The 25533-nt window shown below is 45.2% G+C and overlaps 1 protein-coding gene across 3 annotated transcripts; it reads left to right on the forward strand.

The window, feature by feature from the left end:
* The first annotated feature begins 99 nt into the window (after positions 1-99).
* LOC129701421 (cytokine-like protein 1) lies at positions 100-24764 on the forward strand. 3 transcript variants are annotated; one of them, XM_055642579.1, is made up of 5 exons: positions 100-225; positions 16794-16931; positions 17029-17073; positions 20271-20408; positions 23338-24763. In XM_055642579.1, the coding sequence occupies exons 1-5, from the start codon at positions 211-213 to the stop codon at positions 23395-23397; spliced, it is 396 nt and encodes a 131-aa protein (XP_055498554.1). In that variant the 5' UTR covers positions 100-210; the 3' UTR covers positions 23398-24763. The 3 variants fall into 3 exon arrangements, with proteins under 3 accessions (XP_055498554.1, XP_055498553.1, XP_055498555.1); XM_055642578.1 differs by lacking the exon at positions 100-225 and adding an exon at positions 10774-10896 and having other exon boundaries at positions 23338-24764; XM_055642580.1 differs by lacking the exon at positions 100-225 and adding an exon at positions 10778-10896 and having other exon boundaries at positions 16834-16931.
* The last annotated feature ends 769 nt before the right edge of the window (positions 24765-25533 follow it).

A 25533-nucleotide genomic window follows, 5' to 3' on the forward strand; every position in this document is an offset into this window, starting at 1 on the left:
CTCGACTCTCCAAGAAGCAACGAGCCATGGCTTTACCAATGGGGCACTACAACGACAGCTTGCATTTGTAAAACGTCGTCGCAAAGAGGGCTTTGTGTAAAAATAAAGAATGGCCAGAAAGCGAATGATTAAAATGAGCGGACCAAACATATAGTCATAAGGTAAACAAAAGCACTGGCTGCTGGTTGGTGCTTCCTGGAGAATTCAGGGATGGAGTTAATCCAGGTAAGTGATTGTTGGACACTGGGGTTGAGAATGTTTACGCCAGAACCCAGCAGAGTAATTCTATGCGTCCCATTTACTTTATTCTCTTGTAATGATTATGCAATTTTCCTTTGAACCCAACTGACTGATCCTGTTTCCACATCTTAGTTTAGTTTAGCGAAACAGGCCCTTCTCCCCTCCCCGAGTCCGCACCGTCCAGCGACCCCCGCACATTAACAATACCCGAGGGACATTTTTTTAAAACATTTTCTACCGAGCTAAATTAACCTACAAACCTTTAAGTCTTTGGAGTGTGGGAGTGGAAAACTCACGACAGACAGCATCCGTAGTTGGGATCGAACCCGGGTCTTAGGCGCAGTAAGGCAGCAGCAACTCTACTGGCGCGCCACCGTGCCGTGGAATCTCCAGTGGGCAGAGAATTCCATATCAGAATTAAAGCCCGAGCGAATAAGTTTCTCTTTAATGTTGTTCTCGCGCCTACTGATTAAAATGTTAAATACACATCCTGGTCCTACAGTCATCTGCCAGTGAGAACTGCTATCCTACACATGCATTCATCTTCTTATAGCACGCCATCAAATCGTCTCAGCTTTCTCTGCTCCAAAAAGAACAAGCCCAGTTTCTGTGCTCCACCTTTACAAGTAAAACCTCTCATTCCCGCATTGATCCTCTGGGATCTGCACATCCTTCCCAAAGTTGGGTAGTAGGGATTGGACACGTTACTCTGCTTATGATGTGACTAGTGTTTAACACAGGTTCAGCAAAAACGTTGCAACTTTTGTTGTATTTAACTGTATTAAGAACCCTTGGGCAGCTTGCACCCCAGCAGTATCTTCTCACCCTTCTCTAACTTTGAGTAACCCTTGCTTTCCCTCTCTCTCCATCCATCCTCCTTCCCAGTTTTTGGCCAGTCTGACTGTCCCCGATTACATTTTATCTTTGTATGCTTTGTAGTCACCTTCTCTTAGCTAACAATGATCTATTCTACATTTTCCTGGTTCATCATCCACTTTGATGTCTCATTCTCACACCATACACTTCCTTATCTCTGTGTCTCCCTCTCCCCTGACTCTCAGCCAGAAGAAGGGTCTCGACCCGAAACGTCACCCATTCCTTCTCTCCAGAGATGCTGCCCCGCTGAGTTACTCCAGCTTTTTGTGTCTATCCTAGGATCCTATGTGTTTTGTTTTCTGAACATGTGCTACCTCTTTCAAAGATCCATGCGCATGTGCAATTAATCTATTTAGCCTGAAGATTGACACAAAAAGCAGGAGTAACTCAGTGGGCAAGGCAGCATCTCTGGAGAAAAGGAATGGGTGGCGTTTCGGGTCGTGACCCTTCTTCAGAGTCAGGGGAAGGGAAATGAGAGATATAGAAGGTGATTATAGAGTGATTGAATGAATGAAAGATATGCAAACAAATAAGATATTCAAGGAAAATGGTCCACTGTTGGCTGTGGGCTGGGTGATAACCAGTTATATAGACAATGAAACTCACCAGGTGAAACTAGTCCAACGACTAGGGTGGGGAAGGAATGTAGAGAGAGGGGATGCAAGGGTTACTTGAAGTTATAGAAATCAACTAGACTAAGTGGAACTCGTTGGGTCCCATGTTCACACGGGAGGGCTGGTCCACCGACGCAATATTCCACAGGGACTACTGGTCTCAAGAGGGCTAGTATTGACTGTGGGCCAAATGGATTCTTGGGGTGGCAGCTCAGTCCCTCAAGCCTGATGTGCTGGCAGTTCACTCATGGCTGGTGGGCTAGCAGTTGACTCACGGCTATTCCTTGAAATTCCATTTCAAGCAGAGTGCAGGGCCACCAAATTAAAATCCATTTTCCTACCATTTCATGCAGGGTGCAAGGCCACCAAATTTAAGTGCAGTTTCTTACCTTTTCGAGCAGGGTGCAAGGCCACCAAATTCAAGTGCAGTTTCATAACACTTCAAGCAGGGTGCAAGGCCACCAAATTCAAGTGCAGTTTCATACCATTTCAAGGAGGGTGCAAGGCCACCAAATTCAAATGCAGTTTCATACCATTTCATGCAGGGTGCAACAACACCACATTCAAATGCAGTTTCATACTATTTCAAGCAGGGTGAAACCACCATAAAACCACACAAAACACCACACACAGTTCAGTAGACATTCAGTATGTTCAGTTGATTCACAGCTCAGACAGAGTCGTGACCTCTCCCACCCCTATCATGCAGAGATTGAGCCACACCCACACATCCGGGTTTTATAATCCCTCCCCCTCCCACCGGAAAAGGTGTGGCCTTCATGGTGTGATTGACAGCAGAGAGATTCTCAACATTTAAAAAAAACTAATAACACTTTTGTTTTTCATTGATGGGAAGAATCCTCTGCACCTGATGAGCGGAAGGGGACTGAGGAACATGGCCAAAAATCACAGCCGTAAGTGGTAGCATTTTATCTAAAATCAATATAGTGCAAACAGGAAGTTGTCAAGTTTAGACAACCCAAAACAACCATTTGCATGCAGTGCCTTTTTACTTCAAACCAACCATATTTTCATTTTCAAACCACATTAAGGGCACTCACAGTTGAGTAGACACGTGTTCAGTGTTATTCAGAGCTCAGAGAGACGTGACCCTCTGGCTTCTGCCATCTTGAAGAGACTGACTGAGGCACACCACTTCCGGGTTTTAGAGTCCCTCCCTCCTCCCACCAGCAGGGGCAGCAGAGAGAAGAATGGCAAATAAAAAAACAATCGTTAATATCTCTCTGATTTTTCATCGATGGGAAAAATCCTCCGGTCCAGGCAGGCAGAGGGGGGCTCTGAGCTAGGTGGCCAGAATTGATGGCCGTGGGTGGCGGCGGCGTTCTCTCGGAAATCAAAGCACAGTGAGGCGAAAGCCGTCAAGATCTTACTTTTAGTAATATAGATACTCATACCGCTGGATTGTAAGTTGCCCAAAATATGAGGTGCTGTTCCTCCAATTATTTAGCATCTATTTAGCATAATTGTTAGCATGCAAGGCTGCAATTAGTCAACCGAATTACAACTTGATTAATCAAGTGTTAATACCATTGCATAGTATTTCTTTTAAAACTCAAAGAGTTGTATGTTTACGATTTCTCTCTATCTGCTATGCCAGTTGTATGGCCATTCTCTCTTTTGTTTCTCAAAGAAAATAACCAGTGCTCTTTACTGACATCTACTGGTACAACACTGCCATAGAAGTCAAATGCATTCTCCATGGTAGAACTTTGCAAACCATGAATTCCAGTCCTGGGGATCTTCTAAAAACACTGACAACGAGATAGCACTCCCCACTCCAATCCACTTCCTTCAATCACGGCTATGCGCAAGCGAGGATAACCAGCTTTTCTCCTTCAGCTCAGCAATAGGGAGGCCAAATAAATCCTCACTGGATGCAGACAGCAAATATTCCCGATCTCTTCTATTTTGAAGATTTATTTTAAAATTTAATAGGCAGCGTTACGCAGATCAAAGATCGTAAATGAAAAAGTTTGCATTGAAATGTGCTATGTAAATCTGTCACAATCCTGCATAAATACAGAATGCAACCTCGACTGGCCATAAAAGGAAAAACACGTGTGGAGGAACACCACCACTTGCAAGTTCTCATCCAGTCCGCACAACATTCAGTCTTGGAAATACATCATTATTCCTTCATTGGCACTGAGTCTAATTCTAGGAACTACAACAGCGTAAGAGTATTTTCTCCTGAAGGACAGCCGCTGTTCAAGCAAGCAGGTCACTACTGATTGTGTAACTGCAGGATGCTACTACTTTTTCATTCATTTTCACCTACATGTTCCATGGACAGTGAGATATATAGAAAAGAACTGCGGATGCTGGTTTAAACCGAAGATAGACACAAAAAGCTGAAGTAAATCAGCTGGTCAGGCAGCATCTCTGGAGAAAAGGAATAGGTGACGTTTTGGGTCGAAACACTTCTTCCGACTGACAGTAAACGGGAAGCACCTGATAGAAACCTGTGTGCAACCTGAACATTGGAAAAGTTTCAACTGCCTTCATCACAAAGGTTCAGTTACAAACTGGTTATGAGACAGGTGTTAGCATGAGCCAACATTGCTATCAAAATCCATTCAATATGGAGAATATAGTGAGGCAATTGATTTAAGTTTCTAAGCACTTCTGAACCGCACCCGAAGCTCACACCATCCCCGTTGCAATCCCGTTGCACTGAGTTGGGAAATATTTCTGTATAGCATATTGCAAAGAAATGACAGATGAGTTGAACAGGTACTTTGATCTGTCTTCACTAAGGAAGACACAAACAATCTCCCAGATGTACTCGTGGCCAGAGGACCTAGGGTGACGAAGGAACTGAAGGAAATCCACATTAGGCAGGAAATAGTGTTGGGTAGACTGATGGGACTGAAGGCTGATAAATCCCCAGGGCCTGATGGTCTGCATCCTAGGGTACTTAAGGAGGTGGCTCTAGAAATCGTGGATGCATTGGTGATTATTTTCCAATGTTCTATAGATTCAGGAACAATTCAGATGGATTGGAGGGTAGCTAATGTTACCCTACTTTTTAAAAAAGGAGGGAGAGAGAAAACGGAATTATAGACCAGTTAACTTGACATCTGGTTACCAGTTAACCTGGTGGGGAAGATGCTGGAGGCAATTATAAAAGATTAAATAGCAGTAACCGGATCGGTCTGAGTCAGCATGGATTTTCAAAGGGGAAATCATGCTTGACTAATCTTCTGGAATTTTTTGAGAATGTAACTAGAAAAATGGACAAGGGAGAGCCAGTGGATGTAGTGTACCTGGACTTTCAGAAACCTTTAATAAGGTCCCACATAGAAGATTAGTGCGCAAAATTAGAGCACATGGTATTGGGGGTATGGTACTGACATAGATAAAAAATCGGTTGACTGATAGGAAACAAAGAGTAGAGATTAACGGGTCCCTTCTGGTATTGGGGGTATGGTACTGACATAGATAAAAAATCGGTTGACTGATAGGAAACAAAGAGTAGAGATTAACGGGTCCCTATGAGGATGCTGTTCATAGACTACAGTTCAGCCTTCAACACGATAGTCCCCACCAGACTGGCCGGGAAGCTACTGCAATTGGGGCTCAACACCTCCCTGTGTGCCTGGGTCCTGGACTTTCTCACCGCCAGGCCCCAGGTAGTCAAGATGGGAGGGAATACATCGAAGTCCCTCACCCTGAGCACAGGATCGCCCCAAGGTTGCGTCCTCAGCCCCCTATTGTACTCCCTGTACACACATGACTGTGTGGCTAGGTTCAGCTCCAATTCAATAATTAAGTTTGCTGATGACACTGTGGTGGTGGGCCTGATCTACCGGGAGGAGATGGCTGATCTAGCACTCTGGTGCCAGGAGAACAGCCTCCTCTTGAACATCAAAAAAACAAAGGAGCTGATCATGGACTTTAGGAGGGCACATCATCTGAGGACGTACACTCCATTGAGTATAAATGGGGATCCTGTGGATAGGGTGAACTGTTTTAAATATCTGGGAGTCCACATCTCTGAGGATATGACATGGGCATCACACGCCTCAGCACTCGTGAGTAAGGCAAGGCAGCGCCTTTACCACCTCAGGCAATTGAGGAAATTCAGAGTGTCTACGAGGATCCTACAGTGCTTCTACGCAGCGGCGGTGGAAAGCATCTTGTCCGGGAACATTACCATCTGGTTCGGGAATTGCTCTGCCAAGGACAAGAAGGCTCTGCAGAGAGTAGTGCGTTCGGCCGAACGCACTATGGGAACTTCACTCACCCCCCTGCAGGAACTATACAACAGGAGGTGCAACTCCAGAGCAAACAAAATCATGAGAGACCTCTTCCACCCCTGAAACGGACTGTTCCAGCCGCTACGGTCAGGTAAACGCCTCCGTTGCCATGCAGTGAGAACGGAGAGGTTGAGAAGGAGTTTCTTCCCAGAGGCAATTCGGACTGTAAACGCCTTTCTCACCAGGGACTAACTCTACAGAACGTTTTTTTCTTCTATTATTTATTATGTAAAATAATATGTGTGTTATGATTGTGTTTATAATTTGTTTGGTTGTTTTGTTGTTCCGCGAGCATTGCCACTTTCATTTCACTGCACATCTCGTATGTGTATGTGACAAATAAACTTGACTTGACTTGACTTGACTTTCAGAATGACAGGCAGTGACTAGTGGGGAACCGTAAGGCTCAGTGCTTGGACCTCAGCTATTACAATATACATTAATAATTTAGATGAAGGGATTAAAAGGAACAGTAGCAAATCTGCAGATGACACAAAGCTCAGTGGCAGTGTGAACTGTGACGATGATGCTATGAGGATGCAGGGTGAATTGGACAGGTTGGGTGAGTGGGCAGATGCATGGCAGGTGCAGGTTAATGTGGATAAATGTGAGGTTATTCACTTTAGTGGCATGAACAGAAAAGCAGATTATTATCTGAATTGTATCAAGTTAGGAAAAGGGGAAGTACAAGGAGATCTGGGTGGCCTTGTTCATCGGCCACTGAAAGCCTAGGTTCACGATGTTAATTCCCGGGTTGGCGGGACTGTCATATGTTGAAAGAATGGCTTGTATCCACTGGAATTTAGGATGAGAGGGCATCTTATTGAAACATATAATATTATTAAGGGATTGGACACGTTAGAGGCAGGAAACATGTTCCTGATGTTGGGGGAGTCCAGAACCAGGGGCCACATTTTAAGAATAAGGGGTAGGCCATGTAGAACAGAGATGATGAAAAATCCAGAGAGTTGTGTATCTATGGAATTCTCTGCCTCAGAAGGCAGTGGAGGACGATTCTCTGGATGCTTTCAAGAGAGAGTTAGATAGGGCTCTTAAAGATAGCGGAGTCAGGGGATATGGGGAGAAGGCAGGAACGGGGTACTGATTGTGGATGATCAGCCATGATCATAGTGAATGGCGGTGCTGGCTCGAAGGGCCGAATGGCCTACTCCTGCACCTATTATCTATTGTCTATTGCGCAAACCCTGGATCAAATTTACATCAAATAAAACATAATTACAGAGAGAGATACAGCAAGAAAACAGGCCCATCAGCCCACCGAGTCTATGCTGAACAACACTCATTTATACTAATCGCATATTTTTTCTCCCCACGTTCTCATTGGTTCTCCCCAGATTCTGCCACTCACCCACCTGCTGGGGTAATTTATAGTAATGAGTTGATGTATTAACTTTAAGATGCATGAGAAACATTTTTAAGATGCATTAGAAACATCTTTAAGATGCATGAGAAAACTGGAGCACTCAGAAGAAACACATGTATGCAGTCACAAGAAGAATGTACAAACTCCATACAGATAGAACCAAAGTTATAATTGGAGCCAGCTCTCTGTTACCATGTGGCAGCGGTCGGGTAAGCTGCACACTTTGGTCATATACATTCTATTTGATGCATTTATGGAGGCGGATATTTACAATAATGACTACTTACTTATTGATAACAATGAATGAGCAATAACGCTGCTGTTAGTGTTTTAGTTAGAAGGAATGATAAAGTGACAAGGATGTACAGATAACCTCTCCTTTTAGGTTTTGAGTGCAGAATCTAGCCAGCAATTCGTTGCAGTGCTAAAGTCATGCTGCATTGTTTGAGGCGGCCTCCTTCCAATGCAGCATAATCTAACATTCCACCTCAGTCCTGCAATTCATACAATAGTGAATTATATAATGTAAAGGGCCAGTCCCACTTGGGCGTCATTTGCGTGTCACGACATGCGTGTCTTGACGGCACGTCATGCGCGCATGGCGTGCATTATGCGCGCATGGCGCGTACTGGCGTAGGCAGCCGCGCGCGGCTTCCCAGAATTTTAGGATTCACAAAATCTTCGCTCCCCACCTGCGTGACGCACAAAGGCCGCCCTAGTGGGACAGGCCCTTAAGACCCTTACCCTAAACCAACACTGTTAAATCTACTGAACCTGCACAGTCTCTCCCTTTCTCACTCTTTGAAAGAGCTTTGTGGCAATCTTCTGCTCCTTTCTCCTATTCCCTGAGCCCTGGAATATTTTTCCCTTCAAGGTATATACACATTTCTCTTTCTTAAATTCATTTTGAATCTTCTTCAATACATATCCATTATTGGTATGTTTCAGATTGGCCTTTGACGTAAGGTATTGGCCTTAAATGTACATCTACTAGTTCCTGGTAGAATCCTTTTATTTTTTGTATTGTAATGTATTCAATTTATTGTCATTATCTCATAAGAGACAACGAAATGGATTTTCCGTACTGTCAAGTAACATAAAAATAAATAATAAATAAATAAAACATATTTAAAAAAAAAGCAGAAACACAGAAGTCCACGACACAACATAACCCCACAGTGGCACCAAAGTTGAGGAAGGTACCATATTCCAGCCAGCCTCCCCGCCGATCTTCCCAGATGTTCACCCGTGGTCGGGGCCTCCCGAGCACCCGCAGTCGCCACCATGGGCGGCCCGATGTTCAGGCCCGCACGCCGGGATGATGGAACACCGACGCCGAACCCCGACGGAGAACATCCTCAGCGGCCCGGACCTCCAGATCAGCCACCTCCCACCGGAGTTCGCGGCTCCCGAATCCACAGGCCGAGCCGGACGGAGTCGCAGGACTCTGCAATGTTGGTCAACGCCACCCGCGTTGGGAGCTCCGCGAACCACAGCTCCGCGATGTCGGTGCAGCAGGCCCAGCACTCCGGAGCTCCAAACGGCGATCGCCCGCCCCGCGAAGTATCCAGTGCTGCGCCGCCGCTGCTCGAGCTCTGGTCAGTCACAGCAGGAAAGGCCGCGCCAATCCAGTAGGTAGGCCGCGCGGGGGGGGGGGGGGGGGGGGGGGGGGGGGGGAGGCCACGACTCGAATAAGAGTCGCGTCCTCTCCAGGAAGCGACTGAAGGACGGTATCCCCTTACCGTACCCTCTTCCCCTACATAAAGACATTTAAAAAAACACAGAAAACGCACTTCAACATAACAAAAAAAAAAGATACCGGACTGAAGGTGAAGGTAGCTAGCACCAGCGCAACCGGATGTTCCGATGTTTCCTTGAGTTATTAAAACCCTTTTTGAATTGAAAACTCTATTCCCTTTTTAACTTTCTGTACCTTTAAGCCCAACTTCTCCAGTTTCCCAACATAATAGAAATAGGACATGACTGATCAATTATATTTTGTACTTTTTGCCAGCAGGTTTTATGGGCTAAAACTCCAACAACAAACTCTAATTTGTTATATTGTTGAAATGTTTTTAGAATTCTGATAAAAATAAAGCTTGTTAGGAATCCATAAAGAAAAATTAATTACTTTTCAGCTGAGATTTCTGTTGATGGTTTTAGAGTTATAGGATAGAAACAGGCCCTTCGGCCCACTGAGTCCATGCCAACCATTATCACCCATTCACGCTAGTGTTATTTTATCCCAATTTCTCATCAACTCCCAACTCTCTAATGCCAATTTACCACAAACTCTTTGGGATGTGAGAAGAAACCGAGTACCGGAGTAAACCAACAAGGAAAACATGCAAACTTCATACAAACAGCACCTGAGGTCAGGAGCGCAGGTCTCTGGTGATGTGAGGCAGCAGCACTACCAGCTGCAATGCTGTGCTGCCACTATAATTGTATTGATGGATCTATCTATCTATCTATCTATCTATCTATCTATCTATCTATCTATCTATCTATCTATCTATCTATCAATCTATCTATCTATCTATCTATCTATCTATCTATCTATCTATCTATCTATCTATCTATCTATCTATCTATCTATCTATCTTCTAATATATAAAAGTCTGTGGCTGCCTCCTGCGTTTCTGCCTTTTGATTCATTCCATCGTGTGATGTCACAATGCCCAATACTCGCAGATGTCCAATCGGAATGGATCCATTTACATGGACGGCTGCCGGCCGCCTTTCTTCCTTTGATTCCCTGCAACTCCAAAACCAGACGCAGAATCGCTGACATCTTTTCCATTTCGGTAGAGATTTCACTTTTCTTTCTAAGTATCCGATCCTCATTACATTTCGTTGTGTTTAACTACATGTTTTTAATCAAATCCTTCTCCCCCCCCCCCCCCCCCCCAATATTTCAAAAATAAACTGGCTTCTCACCCATAGAAGCAGCCCCAGCCCCTGGTGAACGTTTCACCGTGTGATGTCACAATGCCCAATGCTCAAAGGCATTGTTGCCATAGAGGGAGTACAGAGAAGGTTCACCAGACTGATTCCTGGGATGTCAGGACTTTCATATGAAGAAAGACTGGATAGACTCGGTTTGTACTCGCTAGAATTTACAAGATTGAGGGGGTATCTTATAGAAACTCCTGATTACATTTTGTCGTGCTTATGTACACATTTTTAATCAAATCCTTCCCCCCCACCCCAATATTAAAAAAAAAAACTGGCTTCTCACCCATAGAATCAGCCCCAGCCCCTGGTGAACGTTCCATCGTGTGATGTCACAATGCCCAATGTTCACATATGTCCAATCGGAATGGATTCATTTACATATGCCTTTGCAGGAGCCCCAGCACCTGGTGAACGTTCCATCGTGTGATGTCACAATGCCCAATGCTCAAAGACATTGTTGCCATAGAGGGAGTACAGAGAAGGTTCACCAGACTGATTCCTGGGATGTCAGGACTTTCATATGAAGAAAGACTGGATTGACTCGGTTTGTACTCGCTAGAATTTAGAAAATTGAGGGGGGATCTTATAGAATCTTATGTTTCTATGTTTCCCTCTCCTCACCCCTCTCCCACCCATCCCTCTCTCCCCCACTCCCCTTCACTCTCTACCCTACCCCCTTCCCCTCTCCCCCTCCCCCGCCCCGCCCCCTACCCCTCTGTCCCTCTTCCACCACTCTCCCTACCCCCTCCCCCCACTCTTCCACTTCTCTCCCCCCCTTCCCCCCTCCACTCTCCCTCCCCACTCTTTCCCCTCTCTCCCCCTCTCCCCCCCACCCCTCTCCCCCTCCCTCCTCCCTCCCCTCCCCTCCCTTCCCATCCCCCCCCTCCCCCACGTCTCTCTCCCACCCTACCCCGCTCTCCTTTCCCTCCCAAATCTGTCCCATTTCCTCCTCCTCCTCCTCCTCTCCGCTCCCTCCCTCTTCTCACCCCCCCCTCCCCCCACCTGTGTGTTTGGGGGGTGTTTAATGTGAGTGTGATGCTGCAGCTCCCCCTCCCCCCCTGCAAACGCCATTGGGGAAACAGACCCAACGGGTCTGCACTTGGTCTAGTTATATATTAAAACTCTGTGGCTGCCGCCGTCCGTCCGGCCGGCTGCCTTTCTGCCTTTTGATTTGTTCCATCGTGTGATGTCACAATGCCCAATGCTCGCAGATGTCCAATCGGAATGGATCCATTTACATGTACGGCTGCCGGCTGCCTTTCTTCCTTTGATTCCTTGCCACGCCGAATCCAGATGCAGAATCGCCGAGATCACTTCCATTTCGGTAGAGATTTCACTTTTCTTTCAAAGTATCTGCTCCTGATTACATTTCGTCGTGTTTATGTACACATTTTTAATCAAATCCTTCTCCCCCCCCAAATTAAAAAAAAAACTCGCTTCTCACCCATAGAAGCAGCCCCAGCCCCAGCCCATGGTGAACGTTCCATCGTGTGATGTCACAATGCCCAATGTTCAAAGACATTCTTGCCATAGAGTAGAGAAGGTTCATCAGACTGATTCCTGGGATGTCAGGACTTTCAAATGAAGAAAGACTGGATAGACTCGGCTTTTACTCGCTATAATTTAGAAGATTGAGGGGGGATCTTATAGAAACTTACAAAATTCTTAAGGGGTTGGACAGGCTAGATGCAGGAAGATTGTTCCAGATGTTGGGGAACTCCAGGACAAGGGGTCACAGTTTAAGAATAAGGGGTAAATTTTTTATGACCGAGATGAGAAAAACATTTTTCACACAGAGTGGTGAATCTCTGGAATTCACTGGCACAGAAGGTAGTTGAGGCCAGTTCATTGGCTATATTTAAGAGGGAGTTAGATGTGGCCCTTGTGGCTAAAGGGATCAGGGGGTATGGAGAGAAGGCAGGTACAGGATACTGAGTTGGATGATCAGCCATGATCTTATAGAATGGTGGTGCAGGCTCAAAGGGCCGAATGGCTTACTCCTGCACTTAATTTCAATGTTTTTCTATGTTTCCCTCTCCTCACCCCTCGCCCTCTCCCACCCATCCATCTCTCCCCCACCCCCCTTCAATCTCTACCCCACCCCATTCCCTCTCTTCCCCCTACCCCTCTGTCCCTCTTCCACCACTCTCCCCCCCACACCTCTCCCCCCCTCCCTCCCCACTCTTCCATTTCTCTCCCCCCCTCCCCCACCCACTCTCCCTCCCCACTCTTTTCCCCTCTCTCCCCCTCCCTCCACACTCTTCTCCCTCCCTCCACACTCTACCCCCTCCTCACCTACCCCATCTCCCTCCCCCCCCACCCCACAACTCTCTCCTCCCCATCCCTCTCTCCTCCCCCCTCCCTCCCTCCCTTCACCCCTCTCCCTCTCCTCCCCCTCCCAGCCCCCTCTCCCTTCCCTTCACCTTCCCTCTCCCCACCCCTCTACCCCATCCCTCCCTCCTCCCCTCCCTCTGCCCATGCCCCACACCTCTCTCTCCCCCTCCCCATCCCTCTCTCCTCCCCCTCCCCCCACCCCTCCTCTCCTCTCTCCTCTCCTCCCCCTCCTCCTCCCACCCCATCCCTTTCTTTCCCTCACCCCTCCCCCTCTCTCTCCCACCCCTTCCCTCTCTCCCCACCCCCTTCCCCCCTCCCCACTCTTCCCCTCCCCTCCACACTCTTCCTCCTCCCTCCCCCCCCCCCACATCTCTCCCCCTCCCCTCTCTCCATCTACCTCTCCTCACCCTTCTCCCCCTCCTCCTCCCACCCCATCCCTCTCTCCCCAACCCCCTTCCCTCGCTCCCCTTGCCCTCTTCCCCCCTGTCCCTCTTCCACCACTCGCCCTGTCCCTCTTCCACCACTCCCCCTTACCCCACCCCCTCTCCCTCTCCCCTCCCCCACACCACACTCCCCCTCCATCCCCCTCTCTCCCCCACCCCTACCCCCTACCCCTCTGTCCCTCCTCCATCACTCCCCCTACCCCCTCACCCCCCTCCCTCCCCACTCTTCCACTTCTCTTCCCCCCCCCCTCCACCATCCCTCCCCACTCTTTCCCCCCTCTCTCCCTTCACCCCTCACCCCTCTCCCCTCCCCCTCCTCCCCTCCCCTCCCTCCCCATCCCCCCTCCCCCCACACCTCTCTCCCCATCCCCCTCTCTCACCCCAATACCCCGCTCTCCTTTCCCTCACAAATCACTCCTGTTTCCTCCTCCTCCTCTCCCCTCCCTCCCCTCTTCTCATACTCCCCTCCCCACACCGTCTCCCTCTACCCCCCTACCCCCACCTGTGTGTTTGGGGGGTGGTTAGTGTGAGTGTGATGCTGCTGTTCCCCCCCACCCCGCAAACGCCGTTGGGGAAACAGACCCAACTGGTCTGCACTTGGTCTAGTCTATCCTTAAAACTCTGTGGCTGCCGCCGTCCGTCCGCCCGGCTGCCTTTCTGCCTTTTGATACGTTCCATCGTGTGATGTCACAATGCCCAACGCTCGCAGATGTCCAATCGGAATGGATCCATTTACATATGCCTTTGCACCAGCCCCAGCCCCTGGTGAACGTTCCATCGTGTGATGTCACAATGCCCAATGCCCAAAGACATTCTTGCCATAGAGGGAGTACAGAGAAGGTTCACCAGACTGATTCCTGGGATGTCAGGACTTTCATATGAAGAAAGACTGGATAGACTCGGTTTGTACTCGCTAGAATTTACAAGATTGAGGGGGTATCTTATAGAATCGTATGTTTCTATGTTTCCCTCTCCTCACCCCTCTCCCTCTCCCACCCATCCCCTCTCTCCCCCACCCCCCTTCACTCTCTACCCTACCCCCTTCCCTCTCTCCCCCGCCCCTTCCCCTACCCCTCTGTCCCTCTTCCACCACTCCCCCTACCCCTCCCTCCCCACTCTTCCACTTCTCTCCCCCCTTCCCCCTCCACTCTCCCTCCCCACTCTTTCCCCTCTCTCCTGTACATACAGCATGCGTCGTTGCCTATAAATATCCTCATCATCTGTCATTTGTTCTGTAATAATATGCCCTAGATATTTTATCTTATTACAGACACTAAGATTGTTGTCAGACAATTTACAATCAGGATATTTTAGGCATTTATCCTCTTTGGTTCTACAGACCATAACAGCACTCTTACTAGCATAATATTTAATGTCATGTTCCACACCATACACAGAACATATAGTAAGGAGCTGCTGGAGACCAGCGCTAGATGGACTAAAGACCACAAGATCATCTGCATACATAATTCATATTCACTAAAATATTACCAATCACGCACCCAGTGTTACAGGCTTTCAATTGTTTAGACAGATCATCAATATATAGATTAAAAAGGACTGGGGACAAAATTTCCCCTTGTCTAACACCATTGCTAACCCCAAATGGGGCTGAGACCCTATTGCCCCATTTTATTTGCATAGTCTGGTGGGCATACCAGTAGGCCAGAATTCTAACAATGTATCCAGGCACCCCTCTTTGACTCATTTTACCAAACAGCTTTCTGTGATTAACACGGTCAAAGGCTTTGGAAGCATCAATAAAGCACAAGGATTGAAGAGTTTTTGCCTCTATATTTGTTTACAATCTCCTTTAGGGCATATATGCATAAGTCAGTGACATGTTTAGCTTTAAAGCCAAACTGGTTATCTGTGGAGTTAACAAACTCATTTATTCTATCCAGCAGAACTCTTTCTAAAACTTTTGACAATATGCTGGCTAAAGCTATGGGCCTATAATTATTTAGGCTGCCTACTTTACCAGCCTTGTCCTTATAGACCGGCACTAACAGGACAGACAACATTGAGTCTGGTAACAAGCCATGAATCATAAAGCCAGTAAAACAAATAGCTAGGAGAGGAGCTATCCTCATACTCGTATACTTAAGATGTTCAGCAGAGATATGATCCAAGCCACTTGCTTTGTTGTTGGACAGCTTGTTCATGGCATGATACACCTCATGTGACATAATCACCATCGAGTCATTACTCTCAATATTGTCCACCCTATACAAGTCACCTTGGACACAGCTGAATAAAGTGCTATAATGTTGTCGCCATAACTCCGCGATATTAGCTGTTCCGGAGATTCCATCTACAGTACATGGTAGAGATGTCTTGCAACTGCTAAGAGCTCTCACTTCCTTCCAAAAATCAGTATCATTGTTACTTAGCAGCTTCTTAGCCATGGAATCAGCCCTCATAGCGTGCTCATTTTTACAGATGAAGCGAACAGCATACTTATACCTTGCATTAGTGAGCTTCTTGTGCTCAAACACAGGCCCCTGTCTGGGTCTACCTGCCATAGTCCATGATTTGGTGGCTTCACGGGCTTCAGTATGATACTCAGCTACATACTTATTCCAGCCAGGTCTGATGTTATGTGTCTTATTTTAATGCTTACAGTAGGGCTTACTGCCTACATATAAGGCGCTTACTATATCATTATACATGGAGCAGATATCTCTCCTATGCTGCATATCTTTACAATTAACATTACTACATATTATTGCATCTTTAGGTAGATGAATGTTGCTTAAGGATTTATCTGTATGGGCATAATAGGCTAGGATGTCTTCCTTTGTAAGCGTTGACCAGTCCAGTTTTTTCTGTATTAAAGCTATTTCTATCTCTGGATACCACAGGTATGTGTTCAACATTTATTGTCATAGCAACAGGTATATAATCAGTCATTGCTGCCCCGTACAGAATGCTCATACACCCCAATGAGGCATGTGCATCAGCTGTACTAATACAGTGGTCCAGCCATGATGTGGTGTGCCAGGCCTAAGTTAGAAGCAGCTAACTTTCCATGATTTATAGATCTTTTATGTAAGATATTAAATCGAGTGCATGTTTAACTATTTCAAAGCAAAGGCTTTCAACAGACACCATTTCCACGGTAAAAATGGTGTATGAATGAAAGTATTCAGTTCACTTGGGATTGTGTTTATGATCAGGGAATAGAACTTCACTGTTAAAAGATCAGAGATGTAACATTTGGAACATTTCTGCATAAACATTGCACTGTAGGACATTCCGTTTGTTCCAAAAAATAACAGGGCTCTCTCTTGTTAAGCAGAGTTTGTTAGTGACATTTTCTGACCTGAAATTTACATGTTCTTTCTGCACTTCAAATATATGTGTGTATGATTTGTGTATATATTTAAAAGGCTTTATTCAAGATTGACAAACTCTCTATGTAATCAAAGTACAAATAATTGGCAGCATTTAAAACTGTTAAACCAAAACATCCGAATTCTTCCACATACTGAACTTTATTTGAATTTCAGAATTTTTGTTTGAAGTTGCGTAAATATTTTTGATTCCAGTATTCATCCATGATTTGTCTAACAGCCGATTCCGGTGGCATGTCCTGCAGTATTTAATGTCTGTGCTGGACTGTTTTTGTCACAAATGACTTGAGTTATTTTCCAACATGCAGCTACTCTTTGACTTGGTCTTGTTGTTTTCTACTGCACTAGTTGCCAGTGCAGCTCCCCGAACTTGTTATTCAAGAATTGTGAGCATGAGAAAAGAAATCAACCACAGCATGGAGAACATGCAGACACCACATTTCACAGTGAGTATTTGTTTTCACTTTAGAGATATGGCACAATGAGACTTTCTTTTATTTAAAGTTAAATTAACATTTTGCCTTTTTCTTCAACCACTTCCAGAAACGTTGTGCTACTAAGTTGCCAAAACTGGACATAGATATCCATGTGAGTTGTATTTATTCTCCTGTTATAGATAGTATATATCAGTGTAAATATAGTGTTTAGAAGGATTATGAATTTAAAATTAAATTATATTGCACTATCCAGATTATGAAAAGGTAATATGTTTGAAAGATATAGGTTTAGTATTTTGTGATAAGTACTTAAAATTAATACCTAATTAACACATCAATATTTCCAGTTTTGTTTGTTTGCCCCATATACAAATGAACCTTAATACATTGCAAGAAAGACACAAGGTGTGCCTACTTTGAAGAAGTTCTCCTCTCTCTTTCTTGTTTCTACATTTGACTGCTCCACTCCAAAATCTCCTTAAGATGTAATTACTTTGAAATCGTTTTACTCCCCCACTTTTACGCCTTTCCTTGGTAAACCAGCACCTGCAGTTACTTGTTTCTACTTAATCCATTGCAGTTGGCTTCTTCATTACATTTATTCACCTTGTTACTCATCCTCCCATCATCATTATTATTGCAGATGATTTTGCCAAGAGAGCATTCAGATTTCCAAATCGACAGAGTTTTGGTTTTACAATCTCCTCTACGATTCTCTCTCCAGAAAAAAAACTCCACACAAATTATTGATTTAACTTTCCAATAGCAGGTTCATTAATTTTTGGTTCCTTCCAAGTCTTGAAGAAACATGATCCTAAAGTTGTGCATGTTATGTTCTTTTTAAGCAATTCATGAAATAATAAATAATCATCAAAAGGACCAGAAAATGGGTAAAAATGTTCTATTGGGGCATCGATGTGAGGCATTGGGATCATTGCAAAAATGGGCAATGAGCCACATTATGGGACAAAACTAATACTTATATTTAGTATATACTACACTAAGTGGGACCCGTTGTGTCCCTGCCACACAGGAGGCTTGGACCCCAACGCAATATTCCACCACTCACCCATAGCCTCCAACTGCACAGGTGCAGCTCATTTCTCCTCATCCACAGCACTCTCTCCCCTCCTCTTCAACCTCCCTCTTCTTTACCCTCTCCTCCTCCCCTCCCCAAATCCTTCCTTCACCTCTCTCTCTCTCCTTTTCCCTACCCTCAGTCCCTCCCTCCATAACCTCTCTCCTCCCTACACCCCTCCTACCCCTGTATCCCCCACTCCTTACCTACTCTATCCCCCCAACTATCCCTCCCCACCTCCCCCACTGCCCTCCTCTCCCTCTATTCCCCACTCGCCCCTCCTCTCGTCCCCCTCCACGCCTCTTCCCTCTTTTCTCTCACCTCCTCCCCTCCCCTAATCCCTCCTCCTTTTCCCTACCCTCAGTCACTCTCTCCCTCCCTCCATAACTCTTCTCCCTTCTCTACTCCCCTCCTCTCCCTCTATCCCCTCTCTTCTCCCACACTCCCTCCTCACCCCCCAGGATCTCGAGGTTGCCGCTCCTCTCCCTTCTTGTGCCCCAGAGGAGCATCAGCCGTCGGCTCCCTCACAGCCAGGCCTCGGCTGGGGGCGGCGGGGGCGGGGGGGGGGGGGGGGGGGGGGGGGAGGAGATGGGAGGGAAGCTCGGAGTAAGGATGGGGCAAGAGCCATGGGGGAGAGGGGGGTATCATGGGGAAGGGGGCAGGAGCCAGCGAGGGGGACCAGAGGGGAAGGGGCTGGAGCTGCGGGGCATTGCGATTGGGACTCACAACGGGCGCTGGACTCCGCTGCCAGGATCAGACTTCCCGCTTTCTGTTTGGCGACATCTCCGACTGCATGCTGGGCCTGGCCTCTTCCACTCCCTCCGAAAATTGTGTCCAGTTGGAGACCACTGACGGCCACTCGCAGCATCCCTCAGCTCCAGTAAAGATGCAATGGTGCAGGAAGGGGCGGGCCGTGTCGGGGAGTGACAGAAGAACAGACAAATCTGCGTGTCGCTGACTGGCAGGAGAGGAGATCGATCTGCGCATGAGCGGTTTTTACGATTTTTAAACCTCGCTAACTTTTACAATATACCACCGATCGGAACAAAACTTGTTGCACTCACAGCACAGGAGAATGGTGAGTGAGCTGACGAAAAATCGTAGCGCTATCGTGTACCATTTTTGCGCAAATAGCAAAACCGCGCAAACCAAAAGAGCACAAGATCAGGGATGGATGAATGGATGGATGGAAGGATGGATGGATGAATAGATGGATAGATAGATTTAGAAAAAAAGTATATTCTAGGATAGGCATATGGTATGCTTGCCTTCATTGGCCAGGGCATTGTCCTGAGGATAAGAATCAGGAAGTCATGATGCAGCTTTGTACGACTTTGGTCAGGCCACATTTGGAGATATTGTGTACAGTTCTCGACACACCAATACAGGAAAGGTGTGGGGGCTTTGGGAAGGGCAGAAAGGAAGTGTACCCGAATGATGCTCGGATCTGAGAGTATTAGCTGCAGGGAGAGGTTGGACAGACTTGGATTGTTTACTCTGGAATGCCAGAGGTTCAGTGACGACCTAACAGAAGTATATATAACAATTATGAGAGGCACAGGTGAGATAGATAGAACCTTTTCCTCAGGATGGAAATATCCAATACCAGAGGGAATAGCTTTAAGGTGACAGGGGCACATTTTAAGGAGATGTGCGTGTGTGAGTTTTTTACATACTGGACGGTGAGTGCTTGGAACGCACTGCCAGGGTGATGTTGGAGGCAGATGCGATAATGGCATTTAAGAGACTTTTGGATAAACATATGGATATGCAGATAATGGAGGAATGTAAATTATATGCAGGCAGGTCTTAGCAATATGTTCGGCATACACATTGTGAGCCTTAGGGCCTGTTCGAGTGCTGTACTGTTCTGTGTTCTCTGTTCTATGAAATTAATCGAATAATCACAGATTAAGTAATGGACATAGGTTCTCCTCAGGTAATGTCAGAGTTCCGCTCCTGTGAACTGCTCGTAATCTGAATTATTCATAATCAGAAATGCGAACAGTGTTTCCGTGCCGCTGTAGATGCCCGCAGCCTCGCAGCAACCAGCAAATCCATCCTGCCGGTCTCCCAAATTCCTGCTCATATGGATAGACTGTCGTAAGACGGGAAATTATATTTTTAATTCTTGATGCATCGTGAAGGATTGTTTAAATGCTGCATCTAGTGTGTGTTGCAGCTTGAATTCTGTGAAATTAATGCCATTTAACAAATATTCATTTTGTAAGTGTTGCAACTATATTAACTGTAGATGTATGATTTCACAGAACTCCTGCGTGATGTCCAAAATACGCAGTTACCTGCAAGCAGCGGAGACAACTAGTAGGCGCTGCCAAATTACTCTGCAGCCAACAGTTCAGTTAATCAAACGTTTATACATCATCATGGTTGTGCCTTGTAAGGCGGTATGTAACAAAGATTTAACATTCTCATTAACCTCTTCGGTTAAAATGATAACATCAGACCTATTGCTGAAAATCTTGCTGTGTAATTTAAGGTGCACAACCCCCTATCTAATCAACCAATTGCAGAATATATTAGTTTATTAACATAGAAACATAGAAACATAGAAATTAGGTGCAGGAGTAGGCCATTCGGCCCTTCGAGCCTGCACCGCCATTCAGTATGATCATGGCTGATCATCCAACTCAGTATCCCGTACCTGCCTTCTCTCCATACCCCCTGATCCCCTTAGCCACAAGGGCCACATCTAACTCCCTCTTAAATATAGCCAATGAACTGGCCTCAACTACCCTCTGTGGCAGAGAGTTCCAGAGATTCACCACTCTCTGTGTGAAAAAAGTTCTTCTCATCTCGGTTTTAAAGGATTTCCCCCTTATCCTTAAGCTGTGACTGCTTGTCCTGGACTTCCCCAACATCGGGAACAAACTTCCTGCCTGTCCAACTAGCCTGTCCAACCCCTTAAGAATTTTGTAAGTTTCTATAAGATCCCCTCTCAATCTCCTAAATTCTAGAGAGTATAAACCAAGTCTATCCAGTCTTTCTTCATAAGACAGTCCTGACATCCCAGGAATCAGTCTGGTGAACCTTCTCTGCACTCCCTCTATGGCAATAATGTCCTTCCTCAGATTTGGAGACCAAAACTGTACGCAATACTCCAGGTGTGGTCTCACCAAGACCCTGTACAACTGCAGTAGAACCCCTCTGCTCCTTTACTCAAATCCTTTTGCAATGAAAGCTAACATACCATTCACTTTCTTTACTGCCTGCTGCACCTGCATGCCTACCTTCAATGACTGGTGTACCATGACACCCAGGTCTCGCTGCATCTCCCCCTTTCCCAATCGGCCACCATTTAGATAATAGTCTGCTTTCCTGTTTTTGCCACCAAAATGGATAACCTCACAGTTATCCACATTATACTGCATCTGCCAAACATTTGCCCACTCACCCAGCCTATCCAAGTCACCTTGCAATCTCCTAGCATCCTCCTCACAGCTAACACTGCCCCCCAGCTTAGTGTCATCCGCAAACTTGGAGATATTGCCTTCAATTCCCTCATCCAGATCATTAATATATATTGTAAATGGCTGGGGTCCCAGCACTGAGCCTTGCGATACCCCACTAGTCACTGCCTGCCATTGTGAAAAGGACCCGTTTACTCCTACTCTTTGCTTCCTGTTTGCCAGCCAGTTCTCTATCCACATCAATACTGAACTCCCAATGCCTTGTGCTTTAAGTTTGTATACTAATCTCTTATGTGGGACCTTGTCAAAAGCCTTCTGGAAGTCCAGATACACCACATCCACTGGTTCTCCCCTATCCACGCTACTAGTTTTACATCCTCGAAAAATTCTATAAGATTCGTCAGACATGATTTACCTTTCGTAAATCCATGCTGACTTTGTCCAATGATTTCACCACTTTCCAAATGTGCTGCTATCCCATCTTTAATAACTGACTCTAGCAGTTTTCTCACTACCGATGTTAGACTAACTGGTCTGTAATTCCCCGTTTTCTCTCGCCCTCCCTTCTTAAAAAGTGGGGTTACGTTTGCTACCCGCCAATCCTCAGGAACTACTCCAGAATCTAAAGAGTTTTGAAAGATTATTACTAATGCATCCACTATTTCTGGAGCTACTTCCTTAAGTACTCTGGGATGCAGCCTATCTGGCCCTGGGGATTTATCGGCCTTTAATCCATTCAATTTACCCAACACCACTTCCCGGCTAACCTGGATTTCACTCAATTCCTCCAACTCCTTTGACCCGCGGTCCCCTGCTATTTCTGGCAAATTATTTATGTCTTCCTTAGTGAAGACGGAACCAAAGTAGTTATTCAATTGGTCCGCCATATCCTTGTTCCCCATGATCAACTCACCTGTTTCTGACTGCAAGGGACCTACATTTGTTTTAACTAATCTCTTTCTTTTCACATATCTATAAAAACTTTTGCAGTCAGTTTTTATGTTCCCTGCCAGTTTTCTTTCATAATCTATTTTTCCTTTCCTAATTAAGCCCTTTGTCCTCCTCTGGTGGTCTCTGAATTTCTCCCAGTCCTCCGGTATGCTGCTTTTTCTGGCTAATTTGTACGCATCATCCTTCGCTTTGATACTATCCCTGATTTCCCTTGTTATCCACGGATGTACTACCTTCCCTGATTTATTCTTTTGCCAAACTGGGATGAACAATTTTTGTAGTTCATCCATGCAGTCTTTAAATGTCTTCCATTGCATATCCATCGTCAACCCTCTTAGAATTAATTGCCAGTCTGGACTGCCTGTTCCGCTAAACTACTACAGCATTTTGTGTCTATCTTACGTGTAAAATAGCATCTGCAGTTTCTTCCTACACATTTTGTCCACTGGCTGTTTTTTTACATGTTGAAACGGACTGCAGTCAGGAATTTGCTTCTATCACTCACACAGCTAATAGGTGATCAAGACAAAAGGATTATTATTGCAATTTATTTATTGCTCGGCTATGTTCAGAGACTGACACTTTCATTCCTGCAAGCTCCTTTTTAGGGAAAATTGCATTTTGTTAGCAACATCAGATTAGATTCAACATCTATAGAAACTTGTGGGCTGAGCACGGCACTGAATAGTAAATCCAGCTCTCCAAATAGGCAACTGTATTCCAGATCTAGATACTGCACCAGTGCAGAACCAATTCATTGACTTCATTTATTTTTTAGTAAAGACTAGTGCTGGGCTCGCTGGAGAGCTAACTTATCTCCTGATAGACACTTGGAGCCATTACATAGTTTGATTCACGTTGCAAGGAACCGCATCTTTTAAGGCCAAACAAACATGTTGTAGCATTTTTGAGACAATGATATTGCATGATGTATAACTCTTTTAATATTTTTTAGGAACTTGTCTTCGTGACGGACAGCTGTAATGCATTACGTCGCACAAGCTCTACAAATTGAATGAGCCAAATAATGAAAATAAGCTTTTCGAAGAAGACATTCATATAATTGCTTTGGCTGAAATTAATTATATATCAGAAATAATTTACATTATGCAACCATATTTCAGATTATATTGCTTCTGGAGCCAGTAGATGACAAATGACCAATATACTAGTTGAACAAAATAATTCTAATTTAACACTATATTCTTTGAAAATTTGCCGAGAGCAAGTCAGGTATTGCTGCGTGCTGTATCCACTTTTGGAATAATACATTGCGAGTTCTAGTTCGATCTCTGGCCTTTGATTGCAGCTACAATGGCCCATCAAGTCTACTCCGCCATTCAAACATGGTTGATCTATCCCTCCCTCCTAACCCCATTCTCCTGCCTTCTCCCCATAACCTCTGACACCCGTACAAATCAAGAGGTTAGGGTAAGAAGCAATTATTCTCAGTATCTCATGCTAAAGGAAGTATGCGGGGTGAAATCATTCAGTGCTTATAGTCCAGCCTAGTCAGAACTGGGGAAGAATCAGTGTCTCTCTGATGTATTTAACTTGCCATCATTTCAACAAGGGGAAAGAACAAGAGAGCAGATGGAACACCCATCAAAGTTATTGGCTTGAGGAGAAGAAGCATCAAAGAAGCAACCCTGGCTATGCTATAATATACCCGATAATAATTCACAACTAAAAGGTGTGGATAAGGACTTGCACCGAGATGCTTAAAAATCAAAGCAAAGTGGCTGCATCTGCTGAGATGTTTGGATCTTAACTTAAGAAAAGTCATTTGATTTTAGCTTGCAGTAAAATATACAGTATTCTAACCATTAAATTGCATGCAATGTGAAACATAGTAAATAGGTGCAGGAGTAGGCCATTCGGCCCTTCGAGCCAGCACTGTCATTCAATATGATCATGGCTGATCATCCAAAATCAGTACCTCGTTCTGGCTTTTTCCTCATATCCATATCATGAAGGAGAATCATCATGATTTAAAGCAAAATGTATTGCTTGTGCTGATGTCCTGTAATAAACCCCAATGATTTGATAGTTAATGCTCTTGCTTTCTGGCTATTTGTATTAAAGATTGTATTGTGAAGAACTGGACAGAATCAAATCAACTATTTGGTTCTTTCCTTTAAGTGTGACATTTCCTTAAATGAGGTTATTTACATTTCTGTGAAGATTGATCATAGCAACAATAAAAACATATATAAATTGTGTATGATTTTTTACATATAATTGAATTAACCACATATTATGTGAATCAAATCCAAATCACTGCTTTATGAACACAAGGATGTATTGAACACAATGAGATGCCGTGGCTTGTCTGTGCCAAAATGTTTAAAACTCCATACATTTCTCTTTTTCTTGGAGCACTCCATCTACCTCTTGCCAAATGTTCAGCTCACTCACAAGAAACTGCAGATTCTTGAATAATACACAAAAGTACACAAAGTGCTGGACTAACTTAGCAGATCAGCCAACATCTCTGGAGGACATGGATAGGTGACGTTTCGGGATGAGACCTTTGTTCAGACTCCAAAGAGTCGGGCAGAAGTTAGTGCAGTCTCTATTACTAAGGAGACGATGCTTGGGAAGCTAAATGGTCTGATGGTGGATACGTCATCTGGATCAAGGTTCTGAAAGAGGTAGCTGTGGAGATTATGGAGGCATTAGTAGTGATCTTTCAAGAATCTCTAGGGACAGGAATGGACAGGGGGAAATTGCAAATGTAACTCCACTGTTTAAGAAGGGAGCGAGGTAAAAGAAAGAAAATTACAGGGTGGTTAGCTTGCCTTCATTTGTTGGTAAGATTTTAGAGTCCATTATTAAGGAAGAACTTTTGAGTGCTTGGAGGTACATGGTAAAATAGGTCGAAGGTAGCCTATTTTGGTTTTGAAAGGGAAGATTTTACCTGACAAATCTGTTGGAATTCTTTGAGGAAGCAGGAGAGTCAAAGGAGAGTCAATTGTTTACTTGGATCTTCGGAAGGCCTTTGATAAGGTGCCGCATGTGAGGCTGCTAAACAAGACACCAGACCATGTTATTAGAGGCAAAGTGCAAACATGAATAGAAAATTGGCTGGCTGGCAGAATGCAAAGGGTTGGAATAAAGGGGAGCTTTTCCGGCATGCAGCCTGTGACCA

Source organism: Leucoraja erinacea, chromosome 11 (genome assembly GCF_028641065.1).
Source record: "Leucoraja erinacea ecotype New England chromosome 11, Leri_hhj_1, whole genome shotgun sequence".
Lineage (NCBI taxonomy): Eukaryota > Metazoa > Chordata > Chondrichthyes > Rajiformes > Rajidae > Leucoraja > Leucoraja erinaceus.